The sequence below is a fragment of the Anopheles nili genome, chromosome 2, assembly GCF_943737925.1.
Source record: "Anopheles nili chromosome 2, idAnoNiliSN_F5_01, whole genome shotgun sequence".
In the NCBI taxonomy this organism is placed as follows: Eukaryota; Metazoa; Arthropoda; class Insecta; order Diptera; family Culicidae; genus Anopheles; species Anopheles nili.
The window spans coordinates 2,782,224-2,806,939 of NC_071291.1; the positions used below are offsets into that span (position 1 = coordinate 2,782,224).

General features: G+C 47.9%; 2 protein-coding genes across 2 annotated transcripts in view; both read right to left on the reverse strand.

Moving 5' to 3' along the window:
• Positions 1-485: 485 nt before the first annotated feature.
• LOC128721365 (uncharacterized) lies at positions 486-2,113 on the reverse strand. Its single transcript, XM_053815108.1, has 2 exons — positions 1,929-2,113; positions 486-1,870 (listed from the first exon to the last, which is right to left on the reverse strand). The coding sequence occupies exons 1-2, from the start codon at positions 2,111-2,113 to the stop codon at positions 724-726; spliced, it is 1,332 nt and encodes a 443-aa protein (XP_053671083.1). The 3' UTR covers positions 486-723.
• Positions 2,114-13,959: 11,846 nt separating this feature from the next.
• LOC128720620 (lachesin) overlaps positions 13,960-24,716 on the reverse strand; it is a 28,863-nt gene continuing 18,106 nt past the window's right edge. The window contains exons 4-8 of the mRNA XM_053814299.1: positions 22,546-22,674; positions 21,332-21,536; positions 20,953-21,101; positions 14,712-14,771; positions 13,960-14,147 (exon numbers count right to left, since the gene is read on the reverse strand). Coding sequence (XP_053670274.1) covers positions 13,960-14,147; positions 14,712-14,771; positions 20,953-21,101; positions 21,332-21,536; positions 22,546-22,674 — 731 coding nt within the window. The remainder of the gene's footprint in view (positions 14,148-14,711; positions 14,772-20,952; positions 21,102-21,331; positions 21,537-22,545; positions 22,675-24,716) is intronic.

Here is a 24,716-nt window from a genome sequence, read left to right on the forward strand (position 1 = left end):
ATAACACAAATATTTGTTGATTTTCACAATGTTTTCAATTCTCATCCATATATGGCGCTTTCAAAAATCGCTTGAAACATTTCAAGGTTGCATTATGAAATATTTCGTGCTTCGGGAAGCGCCGTCTATGAGTGACTTTTCAAAACTTTTAGTACAAACAAGATGGTCGTTTTCTTGTACTAAAATATTATTTTTTAAATGTGTACATCGATCGAATGATCTTGGGAATTTTAAAATTTTCAAAATGTAACCTTTTAGCTGGTATGCTCTCCTGTTACTTTTGTGAAAAATATTCCATGTTCGGACCGAAAACTTTTCGATCAGTTTTTAGTCTCTTTAATTTTATCTTTTACACCTCGTACCCGTTGTTGAATACCCGCTTATATGAACAAGTTCTTAACGAATCTAGATGATCGCGATGGCGGGTATACATCTATTGGTTGAGTAAATCGCAATAATTTCGTGAATTGATGCATTTTTCGAGCAAACGTTTTATTATTTAAGGAACGAACGTATACATAGTTGTACCAAAAATGATCCGCAATCGCTGTTGCCTATACTGTTTTGCCTTCAAATACCCTCATAACGTTTTAAACGTTTACCTGTTGTATATTTGTCTAATATTTGCATAACATTAAATCGTAACAACTTATAGGGCTGAATAAATTCGTCAGATTACATAAATAAAATCGTTTAAAACCGAAGTTTACAGTCGAAATGACCCTATTGTTTCACGATCTCAAAATATCCCTTGCTGCTGGCATGTCGCAAAACGCCTATCAGTCGTTCGTCAACCTCTTTGCCACCACATACCATCGTCCAGTGGGCCAGCTCCTCGGAATGCACGTCTCGCGCGAAGTGGTAAGATAACTGTTCACATTCCTCCTCTGGACACATCATCCATGGGAGGAAATGCATCGTAACCATTACGCCGTACATAGCGTGTCGCTTGAAATGTTCCAGGAATGGTTCGAATCTATACGGTTCCAGCAATCTGTCGTCACGATTCACCTTTAAAATGGCCATCAGCGATTCGATGAGAGTGCAATGATACTCAAGGACCAGCTCGTCCCAACATCGATCGCGCAGCTCCTTCGTCATGCTCATGTACATGAAAAATGTAAGGTCGATTACGGGGGTCGCGTATCGGTTCTCTTGAAAATCAAACATCTTTAGTGAGGTGGGTTGACCGGAGCTATTTGTACGAAACAGCACATTGTTGCGGTTGTAGTCTCCATGCAAGATTACGGAGAATACCTCGTCGCGTTGTAACAAATTCTGCATCATCTGAATTGGAGATTCACCATATCGCTGCCGAAGGTGTTCAACGTCTTTTTTGAAGCTGGCAGTGTCCAATTCCTCCGTGTGGGCATCAAGATATCGGTATATCCTTGCAACGCCTAGTTTAAACAGAACATCGTAGCTGATAAATGTTTTACCATCAGTCACGAAATCGAGCGGAATGATCCCATCAATAAGTTCGTTCAGCCGGTCGTCTTTTCGAATACGCATAGCGTAGGTGCATGCATGGAACGATGCAATATTGCGAACCATCATCCGTAAATGAGCTTCCTCTAGATTGAGTCGTGGTCCGGCTGTGTATCCCAGAGGGGATATGTCCTCGAGCACAAGAATTGTTTCATACTGATCGCTGTACTCAGGGAACAGGCCTGAATCTCCATAGTACATTTTTGGGCACCAGTCCTCTGGCAGGATACTTTCGCAACCCTCAAGCAGCTCTCTGAAGACAGGCAGGACTTTGGTGTAGATGTAAATTTCGTTAGTAAACTGAACCTTGCTCAGAGATGTCTCACGGAATTCATCGCTTCCCTTCATGACTTTCACCATTAAATTCAGCGTTCGCTCATCGCTGGAACAATTGTATTAATTTAGTTAAATTGGATGTTGAATAAGGCGTGTCAACTCACCTACCGTCTTTGGCGACGTATTTGAAAGAAAGCTTATGAATCGTCGACATAAACCCATCCAGATGATCGGGAGTTGTTAATTTCACATCCGAAAATATACCTTCACTATCTAGTTCTGGATTTTGTAAAAGAATTTTCCGTGGCAGTTCGTTTGTTAGAAATGTAATCTTTTTGCTTTCAGCCATGCTGATAGAATGCGTGTACCCTGCTGTATTTCACTCTCAATTGAAAGACACTACTGTGTGCTGAAGCCAACTGCCTGATAAGCTGCTATCTTCAGCTTTTCTATTCTTATTTTTTGTGTTATGTTCGGCAAACATATAGGTACGTTCTTCTCTTGCTACAAGTCGATAATATTGATGCAAACATAACACGCGTGGCTTAATCTGAAATAATATGATTTTGGTGTCGAGCTAGACATCAATTGAAAAAGTTAAAATTGTATGATATTTTAAAATATGCAAATCTCACTCAAAATTTAACTAACTGAAAACTCCGAACACGACCTGACAAATGTTGTGATAAGAAATGCATGTTTTGACATTTGTTGTGTTGTGATTTGCGCCTGCTGTCAAATACGGTTTGGTGTATAACCGTTACATATGTTATAATTTTGTAAATTTAGGTAGATTTAATCTTTTTAAATACTGATTTGACATATAATTCATAGAAAAAGTGTTTGATACGTGTTAAAACGGGAAATCTTGCTTTTTAGAAAAACCAATCACAAAAGAGAGTCGTGCCTTATTCGATAAGCTCTCTGTTACAAACCATTTATAAAAAAGTTGATTCCATCGTGCAGTTACTAATACATTCCACTATAAGCAGCTTCCTGCTGCAAAGAATTTAATTGCCTATACCTCAAGGATGAAATACAATTCAAAAATGAGCTATTTTGAAATTTGTCCTTACAACTGCAATAAGTTACATGAGCTTAGAATGTGTGCCACGCAGCGCCATCTGTACGTGAAGTTTGAAAGAAATGTTATCTGGAAAAATGAACGTAATATTTACAGTATGAACATGCTCATAAGTATTGTAATTTAAAGATAATGAGAAAAATCACAGAAATAGTACACTTAGCGCTCAACGAACTTCTCTCTCTAATCATATCCTGCGAATCAGCGGCAATCGTGTGGAATGGAGCGTTCAAAACGAGTTCGAGTTCGTCTGTTGCAATTAGATGTTCTCGCTTAGAGGCCAGTTAACTTTTTCATCTTTTGCCGTTTTAATCTGCAAGTCAATGAAATACTCTTACCCGTTTCGAGCCCCCTATCTTACAGAATGCGTGGTTTGTTATCACCTTTCCGCGATACACCGTATCGCAAGGCCCTTGCGGAATGAACGCCATCCCTGGGAAAGGGTTCCCTCAAAGCTGCATACATTACCCGCAATAAATTTATATTAATATGATTTATGCCATCCACTTCCCGAGCCGGCAAAGGGCAGGCTCGGATCGGTCCAGAGCTTTTTTTTTCTTCACTTGCCTTGCCCTCTCGAAGTCCTTCGACCCGTTCGACGCTACCGATTACGACCGGCGGATGTCTTTGACGGGATCAGAGACTTCATTTGTGTTGGTCGAGCAAATGGTGCTGGTTGCCGAAGATTAGACGCATCGTTTCGTTTTGCATTTTTTTACTCGTCCAATTCAATCGCTAAGCACAAAAAGGGCTCTACACCTGAGAAGGCCGAGCCAAAAAAAAACAGAACACATGAACATCCATCGAGGGCCACTATCGCGCCTAACGCAACCGCAGCTTCGAAGGGTTTGCCCACCATAGGACCAGTATTTCGGACCGACAAGTCAGCTGGAACGAACGAGTGAACCCGCCGTAGGACACCGTTTCGTGTCGCATGATTTATGGTGCGGCTTAAATGCCGCTCATAAATCCAACGGCCCACCAACAATCGACAATATTGGCACGCAGGTGATCAAAACGCCGCTCGACAATTGAACAGCCGGAAATTGAGATACCCGACCGCACTTCCTTCCGGTCTGTGGGTTGGATCAAGCCCCAGCTGCCCACCGGAAGATGGTTTGTTCCGGTTCAATTTGTCCGGAGGTTCGCCGCAGTTCCTCCCCGGTCGAACGGCTAATCTTTCGGTTCCGGTTTACGAAGGCGATGGAAGCGATCCGCCCATCACACAGAATGGCGCGATGTATGCACACCAGTGACCGGAAGTGATACCGTGTGGGGTTACGCTACGCATCGCTAGCATCCCACAACGGAGCTCGTCCTGCTGCTTGTTTTACACGTTAATTTAGATTCCCTTCGGTAGGTGTGGGTGGGCTTTGCTGGCAGATTAGCTGAAGTGTGAATAAACGAGCGAATCGAACCGTGGAGGGCCATCAGAACCCTTCTTCGAGGCAGACAAGAATCACGCGACGTTATAGAAGCGGTTGGTGGCCCTTCAAAACTGCCTTTATTAATTTTGACGAGTGATTTATGACGAGCGCTGGATTTATGACGAATTTGGCTTCGAAAAATGGCTAATTGGATATAATAAGTTAGCGAGTTATTGTTCCTTAATTTACTACTACAAACCACTCGAAGGAGCTTGATGCAGCCAGGATGCTGCATAAAATGACAGGATTGTTCAGTTGAAAACTCACCGATAATTACATTCAAATAATGCTTACCTAGTTCTGAAGGGGGAAACAGCGCCGACGCTGAAAAATGCATGCAACATTTAATTCTTTATGGGCTGTAATTAACACCAGCAGGTTAACCTTTACTTTAGTGCCTCAATGAACTGTTAACCGATAAGCGATCGAATCGTTCCACTCCACGTGGATAGCGAGGGAACGAAGCTCGTGGGCATTGAATCGATAGTTGAATGCAAATTGCGCAACGACGGTATTCATTCGGAAAGCAAACAAAAAACAGAAAACAGTGCAGCTGGCTGGGCCGACACATTTTTAGCCATGTTGAATTGATCCAGTTGAAATGATCTCATTACATCAAAGGCAACCGAGTGTACTTGACATGCCATTTGTTTGATTCATGGCTACTCGCGTCACGTTGCGGCATTAAATTCTCAAAACAAGGGTGTCCTGGCACCGTGTCGTTTGGAAAGTGCACAAACATGTGTCGGATCAGTTGGGGGGGTATTTGTTTTTACACATGTTGTACCGATTTTTGTAGCATTTTTTCTCTCTTTCTCCCACCACAATGGATCTAGTTGGCGTTGCAAAGAAAATTGCGCCAAACTTCTTGCGGAACAAACTGAAAGCATGCATGGTGGTGTGAAAAACCCCACATGATTTAAATGCTCCCCGTGCGCTCGAAGGAAAAGAAGATTTAATGGAGAATTATCGGGTGGGTGGTCCCTTGATGAATGCGAATTAAATAACAATCACCGTCAAAGTATGGTTCCACTCCCTTCCAGTGCTGCTACCAACAAGGCAAACATGAGCCAACTCGAGTCGTCTCGAGCATACTATAGCTTCCCTGCTCATGCAGATCCTGCCACTTTCGGCTACGATATCCGTGAGAAAAAGCAACCAGGCTCTCCGGGGGCATCAGTTAATCAACCGGAACGCACGTATGTTTGCGGGAAAAGTTACCAGGAGTACCACAAGAGGTTTCTTCCATGGTTTGCCTAAATCTTCGTTAGCTTCACACGCTCCTTCGTACGGACGCGTACTCCGACGATCCAGGTTCGATTCCAGGCCCTAATCGATTCTCTAATTTCTGCCAAATGATACCGGTCGCTGGTCCCCTCGTTCCGAGCTCTCGAAGCCCGGTTTTCCACGAGTCTGAGGGTGATATTTTTCCGCTCCGCTTCGCTTTCTCCTTCGGATGGTCCTTCCGGGAGGGTCTCTGGGAGGCTGTCCAAATATTTATCGACCTAATAATGCCCGACCCAGGCAAAGGAAGGCCCGGGCGCATCCGTCGATGCGATCGAAGGTCATCCCCGGGTGAAACGTCGGCGGAAAAGTCCGGCGAGAAGGTGACGAGAAGGTGTAAATTTAATGCATAATTCATTTCGACCAATCCTTTTCTCGTGTCTCGGGAGGACGAGCGACGGTCGGAGAATGGACGGGAACGCTCCTTCGAAACAAAACTTCATCAAGGTATCCTTTATCGGGGAATTATCATCCCTGGCCAGAGGGCTTTTCTCTCTCGCCCGGGTGTCGATGTGCACCGGCCAGAACCAGGTCGAAGGAACCATAAGAACACCGAACCGCATCGTATCGTTCGACCCGGCACCCGGATTCGGCTTCGATATTAAGACACAAACGCGCCACAATCCCTGGACCGGTGGGCGAACGATCCATCAAATTTTTATCTTAATACACTTGCCGTCCCGGCATCGAGGTGAGGTTCGTCGCAACGCCCTACGATAAGATACGCTCGGTTCGTTGCGTTTCGTTCTTCTCCACGTGGGTTTGCTATCTTAGCTCGCCCGCTGGGCTACTCGTCCGTCCAAGCCAACCGTCCCGGTATACGAGGTCCTTTTTTCGTAATCGAAACGGAAGACCACACTCCCCATGGGATATCACCGCATGCCGCACCTGGCGCAAAGCTGGAAGGATATGTGCACGGCCGTTCGCACGCACCTAATCGTATGCGATCGGTGCGCTGTGACGGCGTGATAATATTTTATTCAAACATTGTCAAAAACGGAGCGATAAATCTCCGACCTAATGCGCGGCCAAAGATTGCCGTCGACAACGCACTCCCATGGCTCGTTAACGCCTCGGTAACAGTGCTGTTCGCACGTTTCGCCGATCGGTGGCGAAACTTGTTTTGTATTGAAGGTGCTGCGAACAAATGCCTGCAAATGTTTTTTTTACATTTTGCACTACATGTTTAACAAAAATGACGACTTCGCTTTAGTGCTTCTTTAGTAAGTTTGCTCTACCACTTGTCTCTAGTATGTCGACTTGTCTCTACTGTCGCAAAGACCAGTTGGGAACAAGATTAGCGTTGTGCTGTGTGGTATCTTTCGGCATGTGGAATGCTTTCCATCACGAGGCTGTACGAGGGCATCAGGCTCACGTTAAATTCAATCCATCTTCCCGTATTTCACACACCCGCGTGGGGGTGGCTTCCACAACATCAAACGCACTGTTGTCACGCTGCCAGCAACATCAACGCGACGTCTAGCCGGGACAGGGCCAAGGGCCCGCTGATGGAAACCCACGACGGATGGCTTCTGATAGGTTGCATCATCTGTCTCGCGGCCAATCTGGGTCGCTCGAACTCACCCTACGGATCAATATGGCCACCCGGGTGCCCACACGGAATCGGTTTAGAATTGACATTTATATTTAATGCGCACATACGAGCGCCGTCTGGCTTCGGGATGGTGGATGACGCTGTGGTAACGTTCCCGAGAGTTTGACATAAACGGAGAAATAATGGGATCAAGGTAACGCATGAACCTTGATACGGTGGCTGGAAAATGGGCGTCCCTTGGGAGCTTAATTGTTCGATTTTCGTTCCGATTACGGTTTTCATACTCTTCCCACGAGCGGGTCTCCACTAGGGGGCTAGCAACTGGGTAATTTTCGTCCCCATTAAGGCAGGGCAAGATGGAAGCATGCTCCCGACTCGGCATTCATTTCGGTACCCGGACGGTGAAGTTTGCTTATGAAATTATTGAACTCCGAAAGCGGAAACTGACCAGCATTCGGGCGTGGATGACGAGCGAGGATCCTTGGACCTGGCAAACTGTTGCTGAGCCGGGTCTTGGACACCTTTTCGCTTGCCTGCCGAATGCCACGACTCGGCAAACTGTTGAATATTCAGGCCGTAGTCTCCTTGGAATGGTACGTCGATACGCATCGAACCGATGGTGAGTTAACCGGCTTGACGGCTCAACAGGACGGAGTAGGCCAACGTCCGGTTCGGTTCCTCTGGTCCGTCGCACGTTAGCAGCCCATTACGGTCGATGCGTAATCGATATTTTAGACTCTTCGTCCGTCCTGCATCGAACTTGCTATGAGAACCGCCCGTGACGAACGACCGGGCTGGGAATTTGTGCCGAAAACGGTAACTTAATTCCGGCCGACTCGCCGTGCCGCCGGCGTGGATCGACCGGAAAGTTGTGGGATGCTTCTGAAATCGATAACCGGGACGTTCCAGATGATAAAACTGATACCCTTGCATTTACCGGAGCGACCGCGCTGTGAGTGGGCGGGCTGGGAATATGAACTTCAAAGATGGATGATGGGAAAACCCCATCGGTGGGGGGTGGTTTTCAAGGACACGCTAAATGCTTTCGAATACCGCTTGGAATGCTGGCAAAGCGGCTTCGTCGAAATGCGAGACGAACTTATCGCAGCAAAGTAATTTCGATTCAGCCATTCCGTTTGACGAACGTGCTCTGGTTAAGTTTCCAGGCCCACGAGCAACTTTTTTGTTGCGGTCTCAACGAGCCCTTCCGAGGCGTTTCGTGTGTGTATTTTGCCTCCTCTTTCTGTCGGCGAGTGAACCAGATTTAAGATTTAGTATAAACATTTGCCGATGCACTTTTCTCCGTGAAACGTACTGAAACTCCGCCTTGCCTCGGGCTGATGGATGGAGCCTGGGAATCGGGACGAACGGAGATGTCATAAAACTTTTAGCCTTCAGTTCAGTTTCGTACCGCCACCAGCAGGGACTATGACGGTCTTCCCCTGCAGGGTGGAAGACTAAGCGATGGGGCATAAATTATTCACCCACCAAGCAGGTCTTTGCAGCAAACGGTTGACTCTTTGGATTGGTCGAGCAGTGGGGTAAAATAAAAAAGAAGAAGCTGCCTTTCGCAGAGTGCACGAATGAAGTCCCAATGCGCATCCTGTCAAACGCGGCAGCTGGGGTGCATTGTTTCGTTTTTTTTACGACGTCAACATCGATCTGTGGCCCATGGGGAAGCTGCCGTGGGGGTAGTTGTTTATTGGAATGACAAAAAAAGAACTTTTGGTGTGCAAACGTTTCGCACCGTTTGTCTCACTGGACAAGGACGTCTTTTTTTCTCCTCGTCTGACATCGCCTACTAGCGCTGGAATGAAGTTAAGCGCGAGCGGCTTGACGTTTGACGTTCGGTTGCGTTAGTGCACACGCCGTTTGATCGTTGCCAGCCGCTGTCAGCTGTCATTGCCGTCAGATTCGTTCCATTCGTCGGCGGCTTTTCCTGGCTATGATCGTGCGAGTGTTTGACGCGGTGAAACTGAAACGTCAAGCATGAGCGACGACGGTGAACGAAGAAAATGAAAAAAAAACGAAACAGCCATAGGGCAACCAAATGACACAGGACAACGGAGCGACCGGCGGAGCAGATTATCGTCATTCCAAACGGTGAAGCACACCCTGCGCTATGGCGGGGCGGAATGATGAGATTGAAATAGTATCTCCGGCGACCCAAACCATGACCGTGGCGAATGGGATCAAAGCTGGACCCTGACAGCCGAGCAAACGGAACGAAACGGCTGCTGACCCGCTGGAACGCGACAACGACGAGGTCACGATGAGGTCGCATAAGAGTGGCACTTTTTGCGGGCTGTTTCGATTTTCTCTGGTCCTCTTTTTTTTGGCGCGAAACCTATAGCACAGGTTGCGCATTCGACTGTACCTCGGAGGTCCTGTCCGGTGGTGCTAAGCCTTCCGCTCCGGACGTTGCTCGGTAAAATCTGATCCTCAAACAATGGGAAATCCTGGTCAGCTCCAGAGACGCCGCGATGGAACTCGTCGAGGATTTCCGGCTGTGACAGGACACCGGCTTTGGTGAACGACAGGCTTTGGCGCACGAGGCTGAAAGCAGTGAGAGAAAAAGAAGCTCATCTCGATCTGGTTCGCTTCGCGACCTGACCGGTAGGACGCTACCTGTTACGCTGTCAGAGTCGGTCTCCGGGCCCCGGCGAAGTCGGCCATCCGAAACGGAGAAGATTATCAACGGGTGAAATAAGGATTGTCATCTTTCGGACGGATCGGTCCAGGGAGCCTAGAGGCGATGGTGGAAATGTTGCGGGTCGTCGCACCGGTGTCATCTGTCAATGCCACCGATCGTGGAAGCGCGGCGGAAGGATTCACTAGCGTGAAAATGTCCCACCCCCGAAGACCATGAAATTCTCATTTCCATGCAAAATCTATGCAACGGGCTTGGTTTTTAGTCATCTTGATCAGATTTATTGGAACAATTTTGTTATTTCTCTCCGACCCATCTCTTTCACCTTGGTTGGCTTTCTTTCTTCTGCTTGGGCTTTGTAACACCTTTAACGCAATATGTACAGCGCAGCGCTTAGAACACTATCGAATATCGAGATGAATATGACAGCTTTGATACGTTTGGTTTTCCGATTTTTCTTATGATTATGTAGGAGTTTGTTTTTTATTTCTTTTTTCTTTTGCGTTTGGGGTTTCATCTCTCCTGTGTCAGGTTTGCATGCTCGAGTTGTCGATCACATCAAACGACATGATCAAATGCTTTTTCTCTGCTCCTCTCTCCCTGTCTCTCTATCTTTCTCTCTCTCTGTCTCTCTCTAGTTTCTTGTTCTTCTGTGTTATTGGAATTCAAATCTACTATTATTATCATTTGTTTTTTGGATTTTGCTGTGGTTTGCATTGGCTTCTTCTGCGTCATTGATTTACGTTTCTTACTTTTTATTCACCAGCTCCGTAACACCTCATTTTACCTATATTTATTCAAGTCAATTACTCACTCATGCTGCGTTTGTTTATGTATATATTTTATAGCATCGGTTTCAGATTATTTCGTATGAAGCCTCCTCTATCCCCCGGTAGCTTAGCTGAACCGCTCGTTCTTTACTCATCTAACATGCACACCAACCAGAACGGAAAATGGACCACCACTGATGGTCGTCCCACTTGTTGTGAGAAATTGGATGATGAAGCTTAAAACAAGCTTTTGCGCACAGTTAAAGGGGACTCTGGTAGACAGTCTGTATAATACAAGCCTCGTATTGGTGATTTTCCGTACTCTGTTCAAACGGGTGTGGATTACGTTAGTTGCATTCAAAATGATATCCAAAACAGGCACTCTGATCGAAATAAATGTCTTAGTAGAGCGAATTTAATAGACACAAAATCACACCTGGCTCCAGTCGAGTGAACACATCGATAATGAGCTTCACTTCGCGCCCTTCAAAAGCGGTCCGATTGATTGGAAAACGAAGTGGTGCAGAGTGAAAAACAACGAAATCGTGAACGAACGGGAACAACGAAAAGGACATAGTACATGTTCATTATTAAAGGGCGCTTCATTATTAAGCTCCCACGGTTCCAGCCACAAAAACACCAAAAAGCACCGTCGCAAACTGTTTGTACAAGTGCGCGGAGGTATTTAAAGCACGGACGCGAGAAAAAAGGCAACCCCCAACGAAAGCGTGGGATGAAAGCAAGTGAAAATGGCGCATTAGGGTTGGTAAAAATTTAAACAACAAATTGATGAACGAAATGATCGATGGAACAAAAAAAAGAGAAGAAGATGAAAAGTAACGGGAACCCAACCGCGGGCTCAATAAAGCTTTGAAGATCGGAAACAGTGCCCTTTGGATAAAAGGTGAACCGGCGCAAAACAGAGACAGCAAGCAAGAGCGCAAGTAACCGAGTAATCACGGTCGCCAGGGCCACGATAACCCTTCACTGGCCGCCTACACGTTCTGCAGGAACGAAGGTGAAGGTGCCGAAGCCGAAGCGGAGAGGGAGGTATCATTAATTTTCATAATTAATTACTTGCCTTTCGAATGAAATTCAGTCATAAATTATGCGCCAGCAAACCGATCCCGGGTTCAGTCGATTTTTTTTTCGCCTCGTTTTTTTTTCTGTCACACCGAACGTGGCCGTGTTTGCCATGTTTTCGGTTGTTGCACTTTTTCGCCATGTGCAGCTCCGCCATGTCCCGTCTTGCTGGGTGGAGAAGGGTTTGTTTCATTTTTGATTAAACTTCCCTGTGTCGATGATCTGGTTCGCATAGGGGCTACTGCCAGTTGCTATCGCTGTTCATTCGCTTGCACGTGCTTCTCCTCACCAAACGATCGGTAATACTTCCTCCCATTTCCTCTTATGTAACGTGTATGTACAGAGATAAATCTTGTCACGGCTCTTGTGGTCATTCTTCGCTGCACTGAATCGCACGAGTAGCGCTCAAAATCGATAGAAGAGGCAAGGGAATCAATAAAAATAAATTAAACCAGACTGGTCAAACCGGGGGGCAACAAATTTCGTACCGGGTAAATACGCTTTGGAGCTGCTGCATACTTTGCAGGGGATCTGGTGGATTTAATTACATCTAGATATTTACAATACTCTCCACCAGATTAAACGGAGCACCTTTTGGGGTTGCCTTTTAGCGATGCGCGGTTGTGAATCCTCTTGCTATTCGCTAGTGACGGAATTGGATTTTGTCTGGCATTTGCGGGTCTAGCTTTGTTTTTTATTGTATCGGAAGTTTTCGGTAGCGTTTTCGGTTTTGGAGTAAACAGCTCATCGTTTTATCTGTTCAGCATGGGTTACAGTAGAGCGTCTAGCCAAAGAGGTCAGTAGTAAGAAAGAGGGAGAGAGAACAAGAAAATCAGTGATTTTGAGGACCGTTCCACCTGCATCATTGAGCTCCGAACGCCAACAAAGATCGAGTAAAGTTATAAGTGAAAGTATGTCGAAAATATTGTTTTTATTTTATTTTCTTCTGCCATATGATTCTCGTTGCACCACGTCACAAGAGAGTATGAAAATTTTTCTCATTTTGAATTTATTTTCTTGAAGCATTTTTCATTTCACCTAACGGTTCTCAATCGATTCCAGCTGGTGCGAGCAGGCTCAATAAATATCATCGTCGTCTTTCATCGGCTGCTTCACATGCACACGTACGCTCGCTGAGCCCGATCTATTCGCTGGTTTTCTATATGCGTGGTTTTTTAAACAGGTTGGTGAGATTGTGATCAATTTTCATCCAACCAGCCTTTTGGCAGCCTGTTTGCACCAGCCTGTAACTCTTGACTCGATCCAAAAAGATCCGTCGAGTCGTAAATGGGAAAGTTTTTCACCATCACTCTAGGGCCAGTGAAGGTGCAAAGATCTGGAAAGAATTGGCGTGGAGCTCCGGTAGGAGCGAGGAAAAGTTTACCGTTTACCACAGGCACCTTCTCGGACTCGCACGGACCGTTGGTTAAGTTGGTTGTGCCGCGGGTTGCATACCTTGCAGGCGGCACCGTCTTCAAGCCCAGTACCGAAACCAGCAAATAAGTTACACAGTTTAACGGCAGCTTTATGGATATACACTGCAATTAGATTTGATTCACAGTTTAACATCATTCAAAAACTTTCCCACCCCATCGACACCGGGCAGCGTGGACCGAGCTTGGACCGAGCTGAGACCAGCTGTCCCACGCGCGAATGGAGACGCCTGGTGCCGTATAAAACAAGCACCAGCGAAAGCGAGAACGTGTCGTATGCTGAACGAGCTAACAGGCAGCTAGCTTGTCGATGGTAAACTCTCTGCAGCTGGTGCAGCGAGTGGCTCGAAAAAGATGCAGTTACTGGGGGAAAGTTTAGTTTGTGTTGAATGGGGTTTACTTAGAAAGTAAATCGAGCACCGTCCGCACCGTGGAGGCTAGAGGTGAGCAAGTTTTCTAGTTTGAGTTCCACGAATGTGACATTGTTGAACGCAGAACGCATTTTCTATGCACTCCAGCCGATTTGGTGAAGGAAAATATAAGAAAAACTTTCCGTTATGGTTTCTCCAACTGAAATGTACATGAAAGAAAGTGTCGCTTTTGTCGAAGCTGGAACGAAATGAAAACCCCTCTTGTACCTCGCTTGCTAACCAGCCCTACCCGTAAGCCCGCACTCAGTAGCTACTGTTATTGTGGTGTGTGAGTAAAATTCCATAAAACCAAATCGCCACCGTGCCAGGCGGTTTCACCGCTACCGTCCAGGTCCTGGTTACGTGGAGCACTTTACTCAAGCGACCGGGGGAAAATACCGTAGGTCTCGCTTACCGTGGCCACTAGCGAGCTGCGAGGTGGCGTCGGTCAACAGCTTCCATCGATTCGGTATCACGCACCGGATATGTCGAAACGGTGTCATCTGCTGCCGTTCCGGGGGCTGTTGCTGTCGATGCTGCCGGAAACGGCCATTCGTATCGTGCCGATGCTCAGCGAAAGCGATAGGAGCAATAACAGCGGTAACAGTGCATAGGGATGTCGCGACTGGCTGGAGTGCAGGGAACTGCTAGCCGAGTTTCCTCGTCCTCGGGCTGCTTCCGCAAGTCCTGAAAGGAGGGAAACATTCACAAGATGAGATAATCTGAAGCTTTCAAACGAGAAAATCAATCGAATAAATGTCATTTAGCATGTTTTTTGTTATGAAGCGATAGAAAATGTTTAGTACATGTAAGAGGAGAATTGAAAATAATTCAGCGTAGTGCTTGTATGTAAACGATTCCTTTTTATGAGCTTGATTTGAAGAAAACAAGAAAGGATAAGACGTTTAACTGTGGTACAGTCAGCAAATCTAGATACACTTCGACCGCACGGTGGTGTTTGATGTTAACACCGTTAAGCAAACATGAATGAGGCACCATTACAGGACGTCTGGGCATTTTTATTCAACTCCAAACATCCCACAAGAACGCCAACCAAGCTCTCGCTCGTTACGTTTCCATCTCGAAACACAATCGGCCCGCGCCCCATCGGGTGATTAGGGCGTTTCTCACGAGCCCGTGCAAATGTGTCTCATCAACATTACGCTCTATCGCTTCATTACGCATGCTGGTCGAAACGAATCGACCGGATGGAGCCTTGGGCCCGGAGCCGGCTTCACGGCAACCACTTACCTCCAATTATATTTAATTGATCGTCCGTTGTTTGCACACCGCCCGGATGAATTTTTATTTCTGTTGAGAACGGAGAGAAGAAAAAAAGCAAAAGGACACAGATTGGATGAGTACGAGCGTGTTGCAGGAAAGTGGGCTCAGTGTGGGCTGTTGCTATGTCGGTTGATTAAGACGGGCAGTGGCGTGGAGGCCGATTAACACGGACGTTGTTGGTGGAAGCGAAGCACAAAAATAAAGAAATGGAAACGACTCGAATGAGCGAAATGCGAGGGTTGTAATGATGACGATACGGATACATCTTCCACCCGCAGGCCCAAGGCTTGGAAGAACCTACTAGGAACCGGGTGGCTCGAAGGGTGAGAAACGAAAACGAAAGCATAAAACCGTGCAAATGTGCGTGCCAAGCTCCTGAGGCCTGTCTCTCGGGGGCCACAATGCATCAATTTGTGTGCGAAATGTGTCCACGCGGTCGGTCGTCGCGTCAGCTGAGAAAGGCAAAACAGAGGAGACAAAACAGCCATGAACACCCGTCAAGAACAAAAGGGCGAAGGCATGAAGGTGGAAACGAAAACAACGCCAATAAAAACAAATTCTCACGAATTCCGAGCCCCAAAACGGTGGCCTCGCAGCGAACCGGAACGAATCCGCCTCGGGGAGCGACACCGCCGGAAATCCTTCCCTTTGATGATGGCGCTGGAAATGGGATTTTCCGAGCTTTTCCTTGTTTTGTGCGTATCGCACGTTTTTTTGGTTGCTCTGTTGCTAGCTCTTCTCTGTTCATTCACCTTGTTCTCTTGCTTGCTCTTTCTCTCTCACAGCTGTTGGTTTTTTCGTCACGCGGTTCGTGACATTTTTTTGCTGCTTTGCGTGCGGCTTCCCTTTCGTGAAGTGCCGTCATTTTGTCGTATTGAGCCATTGGCGCAACAATGAATCGCACGAGCGTTGACCAACACACCGCGGACCGGCACGCGGAGCCCTGTGATGATTATGTTGATGTTGACGAGCTGCCATCCGCCATCGCGGCTACCAGCATGGTAGCGCTCGATAATGATGTTGTTTGGTGAAAATGGAAAAGTGGCCCGCCCTGTCACAGATCGGTGGTGGGGAGCCGTGGAGCCTGGGCAAGGACGTGATGAGCTAATGCTCTTTTCCAGCTGAAAGGCTGATGCATAATGGGTGACACATTTGAGACGGGCTGGGAATTGGAAAGCGAAAACGGAAACCGAAAAGCCCATTCAAACTTAGCATTCCCCGTGGAAGAGATGAAGGGTGGAGGAATGCTTCTTCATTTTTTCTTTCCTCTGCCTATTGAAGTACGGCAATTCCATCATTTCTACGCTGGAATGGATTGATGGTAACGAACGATCCCGGTACGTTCGATTCTGGGACGTCGTCATCGAAAGCTGTTTGTCTCATTTTCCATGCAGGACCATATTTTCCCTCCAGTGCGACGGAAGCGGACTCCTGCGTCTCTGGCATCGGAAGCCGGCTAGATGGCCGGATGCAAAATCTAATTAGCTTTCTCTCCCTTCGGGCATCGGGCTATCGGGGAATTGGGAAACACTTTGCTCTTCGACGAAGCGGTCACGGAGAAAAATGAACCGATTTGAAAACGTTCTGTGACACGGTTGGCGGAAAAACAGGCCAAAAGGGAGGATAAACTGATCGTTCTTGTCGTGACGCTCGTCCTGACGATGATGAACGATCGAGTGACTGGTGACATTACGGTCGGCCGCATCGAATTTACGGAGCAAGCTTCACTTTCGTCTGGTTCAAGAGGAGAAGGATGCCTTTTCCTTTTGTTTCAAGTGGACCGAAAAGAGTCGACCGAAACGATCAGCTGCGTCTAATCGCTCGAAAAAGCGCCATTCGATGGACGACGTGCCCATCAACGGGATGTTTCAAGCTTCATCGATGCCACTCACCTTGGGAATTGAAAAAAATCAAAACGAATCGATTCGTTGGAAACTATCGAAGGATTAGATTGTTCACTCCCATCCAGTTATTATTCAGTCTATTTTAGCTGAATTAAACAAACAGTTTTGCAGCAGCACTGTTGCATGGTAACGGTGGTCCAGTGGATATGACACAAACATTCACGCAAGCTGTCGTGGTCACTTTGACCGTATAACTTCCGGCTTCAGTAGCCGTTAGATTGTATTTGCGTAACGAGCTTTTAGATAATAATCAGCGCCCTGCTTTTCTACCGGTGGTGAATCGTGCTTTTACGCCAACGTTGATGCAGAAGTTTGATAAAAAAGAATCTTCTCCGGGCAAGTCCTTTTCCCAACGGATGGCATAAAATATAATTAGCGCTCGGAATTGCCGGTTCCCGGAATCTAGTGGCGAGAGGGCTTTCAAAAGAACAGCATGGTCGGCTTTTCCAGGAGCTGGCGGTTCTTTCGTTTTAATTATTCGTCTTCGATTGTTTTCTGGCCCCATGCTGTTGCATGGTTCGCAATGGAATTCGACAACGGCATCTATGTCCACCCGGGATAATCTTTCAAATCCGATAAGGTGCGGGTAATTGAAGTGCGAGATCTTGTCCTGCTCCGGGACTCAACAATCAAAGGGAACTACATAAAAACCGATGATAAAGGGAAAAATAAAACGCCCCACTCCGAATGCCGGTCTGCTCGGTGGCTTTTGGCGAGGGATGCTGGGAAATCCCAGGCAATGGACGGCAACGGATGCAGATCCTGTGTTCGTGATGATGTCAAGCGAGCGACATCACCCACGCGACCCTGGGAGACATTAATTGGAAAACGCTTCCAACGGCGCATGGCGATTGGGGAGATAATTAAGAGCGCTTGGAGCCGAGAGTTTATTATTTATTCGGTCGTCGGTTCTCATTTGCATTGTGGGCGATTCTTTTTTCTACACAGCAAAGAAAATGATAAAAATCACTTCATGCAGCAGCAATAACGAAACAGCTTCGCAAATCATGGAAAATCCCACGGTGTGTCATCTAGATTTGGATAAATAAAAAAAAACTCAGCTGATGGTAAGGCTGACGAGTTTTTGTACCAACCAAAGCAATGAAATTACACAATGGCACTGATTTTCACTTGCTCGAGTCGAACATTTTTCTTTGTAAAACGGTCGGGCAGCGGCAGACACATGCATGCCGATGGCGGGCAAGGTGCCATTTTTCCGCCGACAGCCCGTTTCCGGTGCAGTAATGGATCATAAACATTGCTTACGTCCACTGATTGCGATATCTCGAGCGTCAATAGCGCAACTCGGCCGAATCGATGCAAACTGCGAAACGTGATTATTGTTTTCCGGTCGCAGAATAAACGAGCATCACCATCCCCAGTCGAGCTTCCGGCGTAGAGATACCTTGGGTCTCGAAGAAACGAGCAAAGAAGAAACGTCTGGATACTCCGGTGGCAGGATAACCTTCGTGCTTTCGCTCAAGAGTGCTCCGTTCAAGCGGCGCAATGGAAAGAGCGTGCTTGCAATCAGCTCAGCCTCGGGACTGATGTTTCATTCCTCTTTCAGGGGGCACGTAGCTCACATCTATTGCGACGCCATTTGCCAGCGCCTTACGAAGACGTATCTTTCGGCGCATTTATGTTTACTTTACACGATTTACGTTCAATATTCAGATGAAAATTAAACAGCTCGTTCGGTGAGACTTGATCGGTTTTTTCGTGAGATAAGAAACATGCGTTCCAACTTCAGCCCCAGCGGCTACACTCATTAATCCCACGCTTTTCATTTAGAGAGAAAGAAAGAAGGGTTTGTCTTGTTTGGAAAATACGTTTTCCATCCGCAACGAAGACGGACGAATGCAACGACTCGATGCCGGTGGGCTCCACTCTCATGGGGACCATCTTGGAATTTATGCTCCGTTGGGCCAATTGTCGGCCCCAAGACGGTAGCCCGAAAAGGGGCGAATCGCGTTTGCCGGGCGATCCATCATAATCTGAAGCTTTATTGGATTTCTATTCAAATCACGTGCTCCGATTGTGCCGCACGACAAACCCCGGCTTCGAGACGGGACGCCCATTTTACGGCTGGGCCGCGTATCGTATGGAAGCTCCCTCGGGGAGCCCTAGCTGGGGGTTGAAACTCACTGGAAAAGGAAAATAATAATATAAAGGTGAGAAAGTGACACTAAATCGGATGAGCCAGTTCCCGAAAGCCGCCTGGGTCTGGTAACCACCTGGGAAAGCACCTTTCAGCACCTTCCGGCGTAATTTCTCATACTTTGTGCTCTCGGGAGGAACCGAGAGTAGACGGGAACGATGAGAAGCAAAAACCCGAATGCCGTTCACGTTCATCGAAAAGACCGCCAGAAGCCTCGCCAGGCAAGTAGGGGATAGAATATTGTGATACATTTTTACAGCTTTCTTCCTTGGTCGTCACGCGGCGAAACGATTCGCTTTCGCTCGACCGGACGTCCCGATTTCCCGTCCGTGCTGCACTACCGGAAGTGGACGTAATGGAGAATAATGCAACCCAGTGGATCGGGTCTAGGAGATGGTAGGAAAAATATGAACATTGGCAGCATGCAAAAGTCGCCTGGAGTTGGTCGTATTTTTTTCTCGCTTTTCTACACCGCCGATGACGTCTTCGGTGGGATGTATGCATTTGCGTTCACCCTCACTTGCTATTTATTTCGCAAATACGCGGCTCCTCACTAGTGACAGCGAAGAATGGATAGAAACGAAAAGCGGGAAGTAAAAGTGTCCTCACTCGTGAGTGTGGGATGGAAAAATGCTAGTCTCGTCTTGTGCCGGGGTAAATAGGGAACATTCATCTAAGTGAAAGCTTTCTATTCATTATTGGCATGAAACTGCCGGATCGGCAGGACGGGGTGTGCACGATAACATATAATTAATTTATTCATGACAATGCGGTGGAGGATGCATCGCTCGTCCCGCTAGGATGGGGTAGATTTTTCTCGTCCGGTTCGCCGGATCGCCCGTCAGCCGGATTGCATTAATCTAATAATCTGGATGCGCGAATTCCGCCCCATCAGAACCCAGTTTGCAACGCTCCCGCATCGCATATGAGGCAATAGAATGGAACGAACTAAGCTTCAAAATGTCATGTTTTATGAGCTCATGTAGCTGCGACCGCGAACCAACGGCCGGTGCTTACTGCCCTCGATGGAGGCGCCCGGTCGTTGACGTTCTGGTGGGAAGTTAATTAATATGCACATTGACACGGCACACGGAAAGCGTCGATGCTTGCGGTGCAACCTTGCGCTTTCCAATTTTCCACCAGCATCATCATTCACGGGATTGCGACATCATTCACGTCCATCATCGGCACCGCAAATTATGTGCCAACAGGATGGCCCATATTCCCACCCACTGGATGCTGTAAGCCGCCTTTCCGAACGACCCGTTCACAGCAGCGTGAGTTGATCGATAGTACACAGGGAGCATTAAAAGAACCACAGCCGATGCCGGAGTGCAGTTTTCGGAAAGGTCATGCAAGTTGGCCGGGACTGGTTGCAGCAAATTAAGCTCCATCACCGTGGGGGCATTAAAAATTGATCCCAGCTCGGTGCGCTTAGAAGCAGCACTTCTAGCAACGTTGTCGCTGCAGTGCCATTCCAACATCGGCCGGCAGTGGAAAATCGCTCCCGTAATTGCCTGCAGCATGGGCTGGCGCACTGCAGCGAGTGCCGAGCGAGGCAACAATCAATTTACTTCCCGAAACCCGTAACGAGACAACAGGTTTCGCCATTAAACAGCGATAATCGTAAACTCGCGTGGAGGAAATTACTACCGAAAATGGGTGCAAAGCGAACCGGATGGAGTCGTGCGAGCCAAAGGAAGAAAAATCCATGGAGGGAAAACAATCAACTCGGTGCGCTTTCCCACGGTCCGGGGCTACCACCGGGTTATGGCCGGATGTCGGGTTCTGGACGCTTGTGAAGTGGAAAATTGCGAAATTTGATCATTTAATGTGCGGTTGTTGTCGTGAATCTCGGTGGCGGTACCGTTGTTTCGTGCCATTTTCACGTTCCAATCGAGCCCAGCTCACGACCAGCTTCCTTCTGATGCGAAGGACGCTGAGTGGAACGGTTGAGTGCAATTCGGTGCAATTTTGTACGTGACTCGAGGTGCGCTGAGAAGCCTCAAAACCGCAAATGGTGCAGGCAGGTGATTTTCTTTTTGCTCATGCTCAGGAAAATCCCACCATCGGATGTCGCCGGGTAATGAGCTTATAGTGTGAGGAAATGATCGCCCGATTCCGATCCTTACGCGACGACACTTACCGTACAGTCTCATGGTGCCATCAGCGCGGCCAAGCGAGTTGGTGCTGACACAATGATAAGTCCCGACGTCAGCCGGTGAGAAGGATCGCACAACGAGACGCATATTGGTTCGGAAGCCATGTCGATCCTCGGTGATGCCGTACTTGGGTCTGTGAAAAAAAAACGAACTCAATTAGTCCTGGAGCTCATCCGGGGAAAGGTTAATGGGCACGTTCCACAGGGCATACTTCCAGCGCATCCGGGAGCTGACCTGGAGAAATCAATTACAGTGCGCCTACGCCCACTGGGTCGACGCCCAAAATTATGCAATTCGCCAAAAAACAGCGGAACAAAAGTGAAAAAAAAAAACCATCTGAAATCCCACCACCACTGCACTTACCCGTCGAGCAGCATTTCCGGTCGGCTTAGGCCCGCCTGTTCGTAGTTGCCGTTCGATGCGCTGGCGAAACTGTTCGGAAGGGCACGTCCACCTTTCAGCCAGTAGGACACGGGCATCGGTGAGGCCTCGACCGTGCACTCGAGCTGGACGTCGGATCCGAGTGGAGCTCCCAGCAGCTGGCTGGTTGGACGTACTGACGGCGCAACTGGTTGGAGTCGGGATACACCGGAAACAACGGAAAGCGCATCAGTATGTAAATCAATAATTAACGGACAGCGTAATCAACCCTGTGGGTAAAATGCCGATGGGAGCAGAGAGGTCCGCTTATGCTTCACGAGGATCTTCGACCGCAACTCCGCCGATCTGAATATGCGGTGCGCCAAAAACAGAACTCACCACCGGATGGAGGTTTTTCAAACATGCCGAAAGAACGCTCGGTGGAACGAGGGCACGATAGCTGGTTCATTTACAGCGAATGGGGCATTGATTGGCAGTGGAGCGCATCGAGTATGCACGGCGTTAGACGAGCTTTTCAGCAGCTGGCTGATTGCACCGGGGGCAAGTTGATGGAGATATGGGCTAATGATGCATCGCTGCAGCTCGTCAGTGGGAGGCCAAAGTTATTCCGATATCCTTTAGTGGTCGGAATGGGAAGGAAAATCTCCAAAAAGCTCATAATTTACGACGGGTTCAGCTGTCCATAAATTTAATTTATATTTATGGACCTAATGCCCTTTCTCTCTAATACTCGCATTTCGAGCGCGATTTCAGAGGATTCCGGTCAGGAGAAACAAATTGTACCTCCCTTTCGTGAACTCCAGGGAATGACGGTAAAAAGTTCATTACGGTGGTCCGCCACGAGCATCCGCGAACATACATGCTGACCCAAGCCAACAGCGTCGATCCACGTACTTGTAGGCGATGGCGGAGAACCATGGAACAAATACCATCGGCCAGGAGCTGGCCCTCGAGCGCACGGAGCTCGAACGGACAAATGCATGAATGGATGAGTTAAATACATCGCTGCAAATCCCCCACCAGTGCCGTCGTCGTGCGGTGAGGTCAACGTGGTCACCGGGAGGGATGAAAATCGTACTATATCCGACCACCATACTCGTGGGTCTGCTGATTTGTTTTCCCACTCCACGATGTCTTTTTCCCTCGCGAAGGACCTTCGAGGACTTCAGTGTGGCGGTGCCGAACAGCGTACTTACAGTGGACACTCAATGAAACACGCTTGCTGACGGCAGGTGGAACGTCGTTCGACGCGATGCACAGATACGCGCCCATTTGTCTTCGCTCCAGCTTGGGCAGATGCAGATGGGTACCGTTGTACGCGTCCACTGTGGAGGGTGAAAGAAGAGCAAAAAAAAACAGAAACCAACGGCAGGGATTAGTATAAAGTTTAAGCAACACACGGAACACGAATAATGGGCTGTGCTGTTTCCCGATTTAGTGCCCCTGTCGAGCATTGTACGATTCTTTTCAACATTCTCTATCTCTCTCTCTCTCTCTCTCTCGTCCTGACTCGCTCTCTCTCTCTCTCTCTCTCAATCGCTCTCTCCCTTTCTCTGTTTCTCTCTCGCTATCTCACATCGGTATGAAAGGACGATAATTGACGTAAAGAAGGTTGGCGCGGGCTGTCGCTAGAGGGCTCTGCACGAATCGGCGAATAATTGCTCCCGACCTGCTTGGATTTGTCGAAGAAGGAAGCCAGTGGGTGTGCTTTCCTTGACAGCACCTTGTGCCCAGGGTGTGCTCGAAGGGCGAATTCATTCGCGAGTATAAATTTATGTAATTGGAACTTTAATGGGATCTGGTAACAACCGTACCAGGCGGCAACGAAGCGCTCCGATGAATTGGCGAACGGGGAAACGGGATCAGCAGCGAGAGGGTTTCGGAAGATTGACGGTCCTTCAGATTAACGCCGTGGCGCAATGGGAATGAACATGGGGATGGCACCAGCGCCCTTCATGCCCTTCGAACTGGTGCTCAATCGAAGAGCAGCTCATTCCGCTCGGGGTTGGAATGGTTTTCCCCTTTTCTGTGGTTCAGATATGGCTTGTGGGGTTCTTTTTTCATTGTAATTTGCTTAACAGCTCTGAGTGCCAACGGTAAGGGCTAAGGGAAAAGAGGGGCTTAACTGCAAATCGAATGCAATTTATGGTGCAACCGTGACAGTGGCCAATGAATTTGCGCACAATTGAGCTAGCCAGGACGGTGGGAAAGCGCGAATAGCATGATTTGAATACGTTACCAGAGCCAGAGATTTAAAAGAACCAATTCAAAACTGACGACGATTATGCTCTACGGGCGGATTCTGATTTTGGATTTGTTTTTTTTTTCGCTGTTGTAAGACAAATACATTGCGATATTGTTGTCAGAATCCTGTTGCTCTACAGTACGTGAAAAGCGTCCCAAAGCTGGAAAATTATTATGTTCCGAAAACCATAAAAATTTCAGCGTTTAAAAGCCAACATTTCAGCGAACCCCAAAAACCAGGGTCCGGCTCATAAAAATCGTAACATCTCCAGCGACACGCCGCAACAAGCGGCTGGCTTTTGGGCCACCATTTTCGATGAACGAGAGAGCTCCAAAACCGTACACACACACACAATAGCCGACCTAAATCAAAAAACTATCCCTCGTCGGCGCCGGAGGGCGAACCTTCCGCTTATCGACGTCGTGGTAATCGGCCAGTTCGGTTTTCATATCGAGCCGGCGTTTCGAAGACGCAATCCAATCATCGACCCCCGCAAGAAGCGACTCGCCTGAGAAGGCCACAAACATACGGCTCCGTAATCGATATCGATTTCCGCCCACCCAACGCGACCGACAGCGTGCTGGGGGGTAGTTTTATTTTACGTCCCACCCTTATGAACAAGCCCACGGAACACCGGGGCACCTTCTCGGAAACCGAAGACGGTCGCCATCGCCGCGTGGAGAAAGGCAAATAAACACACGCTCTCAGACGAAGAACAACTTCGAACTACCCCGGGGGCAGGCGCACGAGGCTCGGCTTAGGGTTTTCCAGCTCGGTTTTGGAAACTTTCCTCCTCAGAAAACCGGGCAGCCGGCCCGGGGAGGTGGTTCGAAATTTACGAGAATAATTTTTCACAAAAGAAAAAACGCATCGCACCGGGAAAGAAACATTTATTCAGCCCAGCTCCTGGCCCAACCAGCTGCCACCTTACGGACAGCCGCACACGACCAGCCACGAGCACCGGACTCGGTTTATAGTTAAACGACCCTTCCGGTGCAACTGGCGGCTTTTCCCGGCAACTTTCCCCGAGCAAACAAAACCCCGACCGGTTGCAGCGTCTCGTCGGGCTAGACCGGGCCGCAAGTTTCCGTCCCGGGACCGTTTGTCTTGTCCGCAAAACCC

Excerpts from the sequence above, each read along its gene's own strand:
- LOC128721365 (XM_053815108.1), bottom strand. The coding sequence starts at position 2,113 with ATGGCTGAAAGCAAAAAGATTACATTTCTAACAAACGAACTGCCACGG. Across the intron at positions 1,871-1,928 it reads TACGTCGCCAAAGACGGTAG|CGATGAGCGAACGCTGAATT; the intron begins GTGAGTTGACAC and ends CAATTGTTCCAG.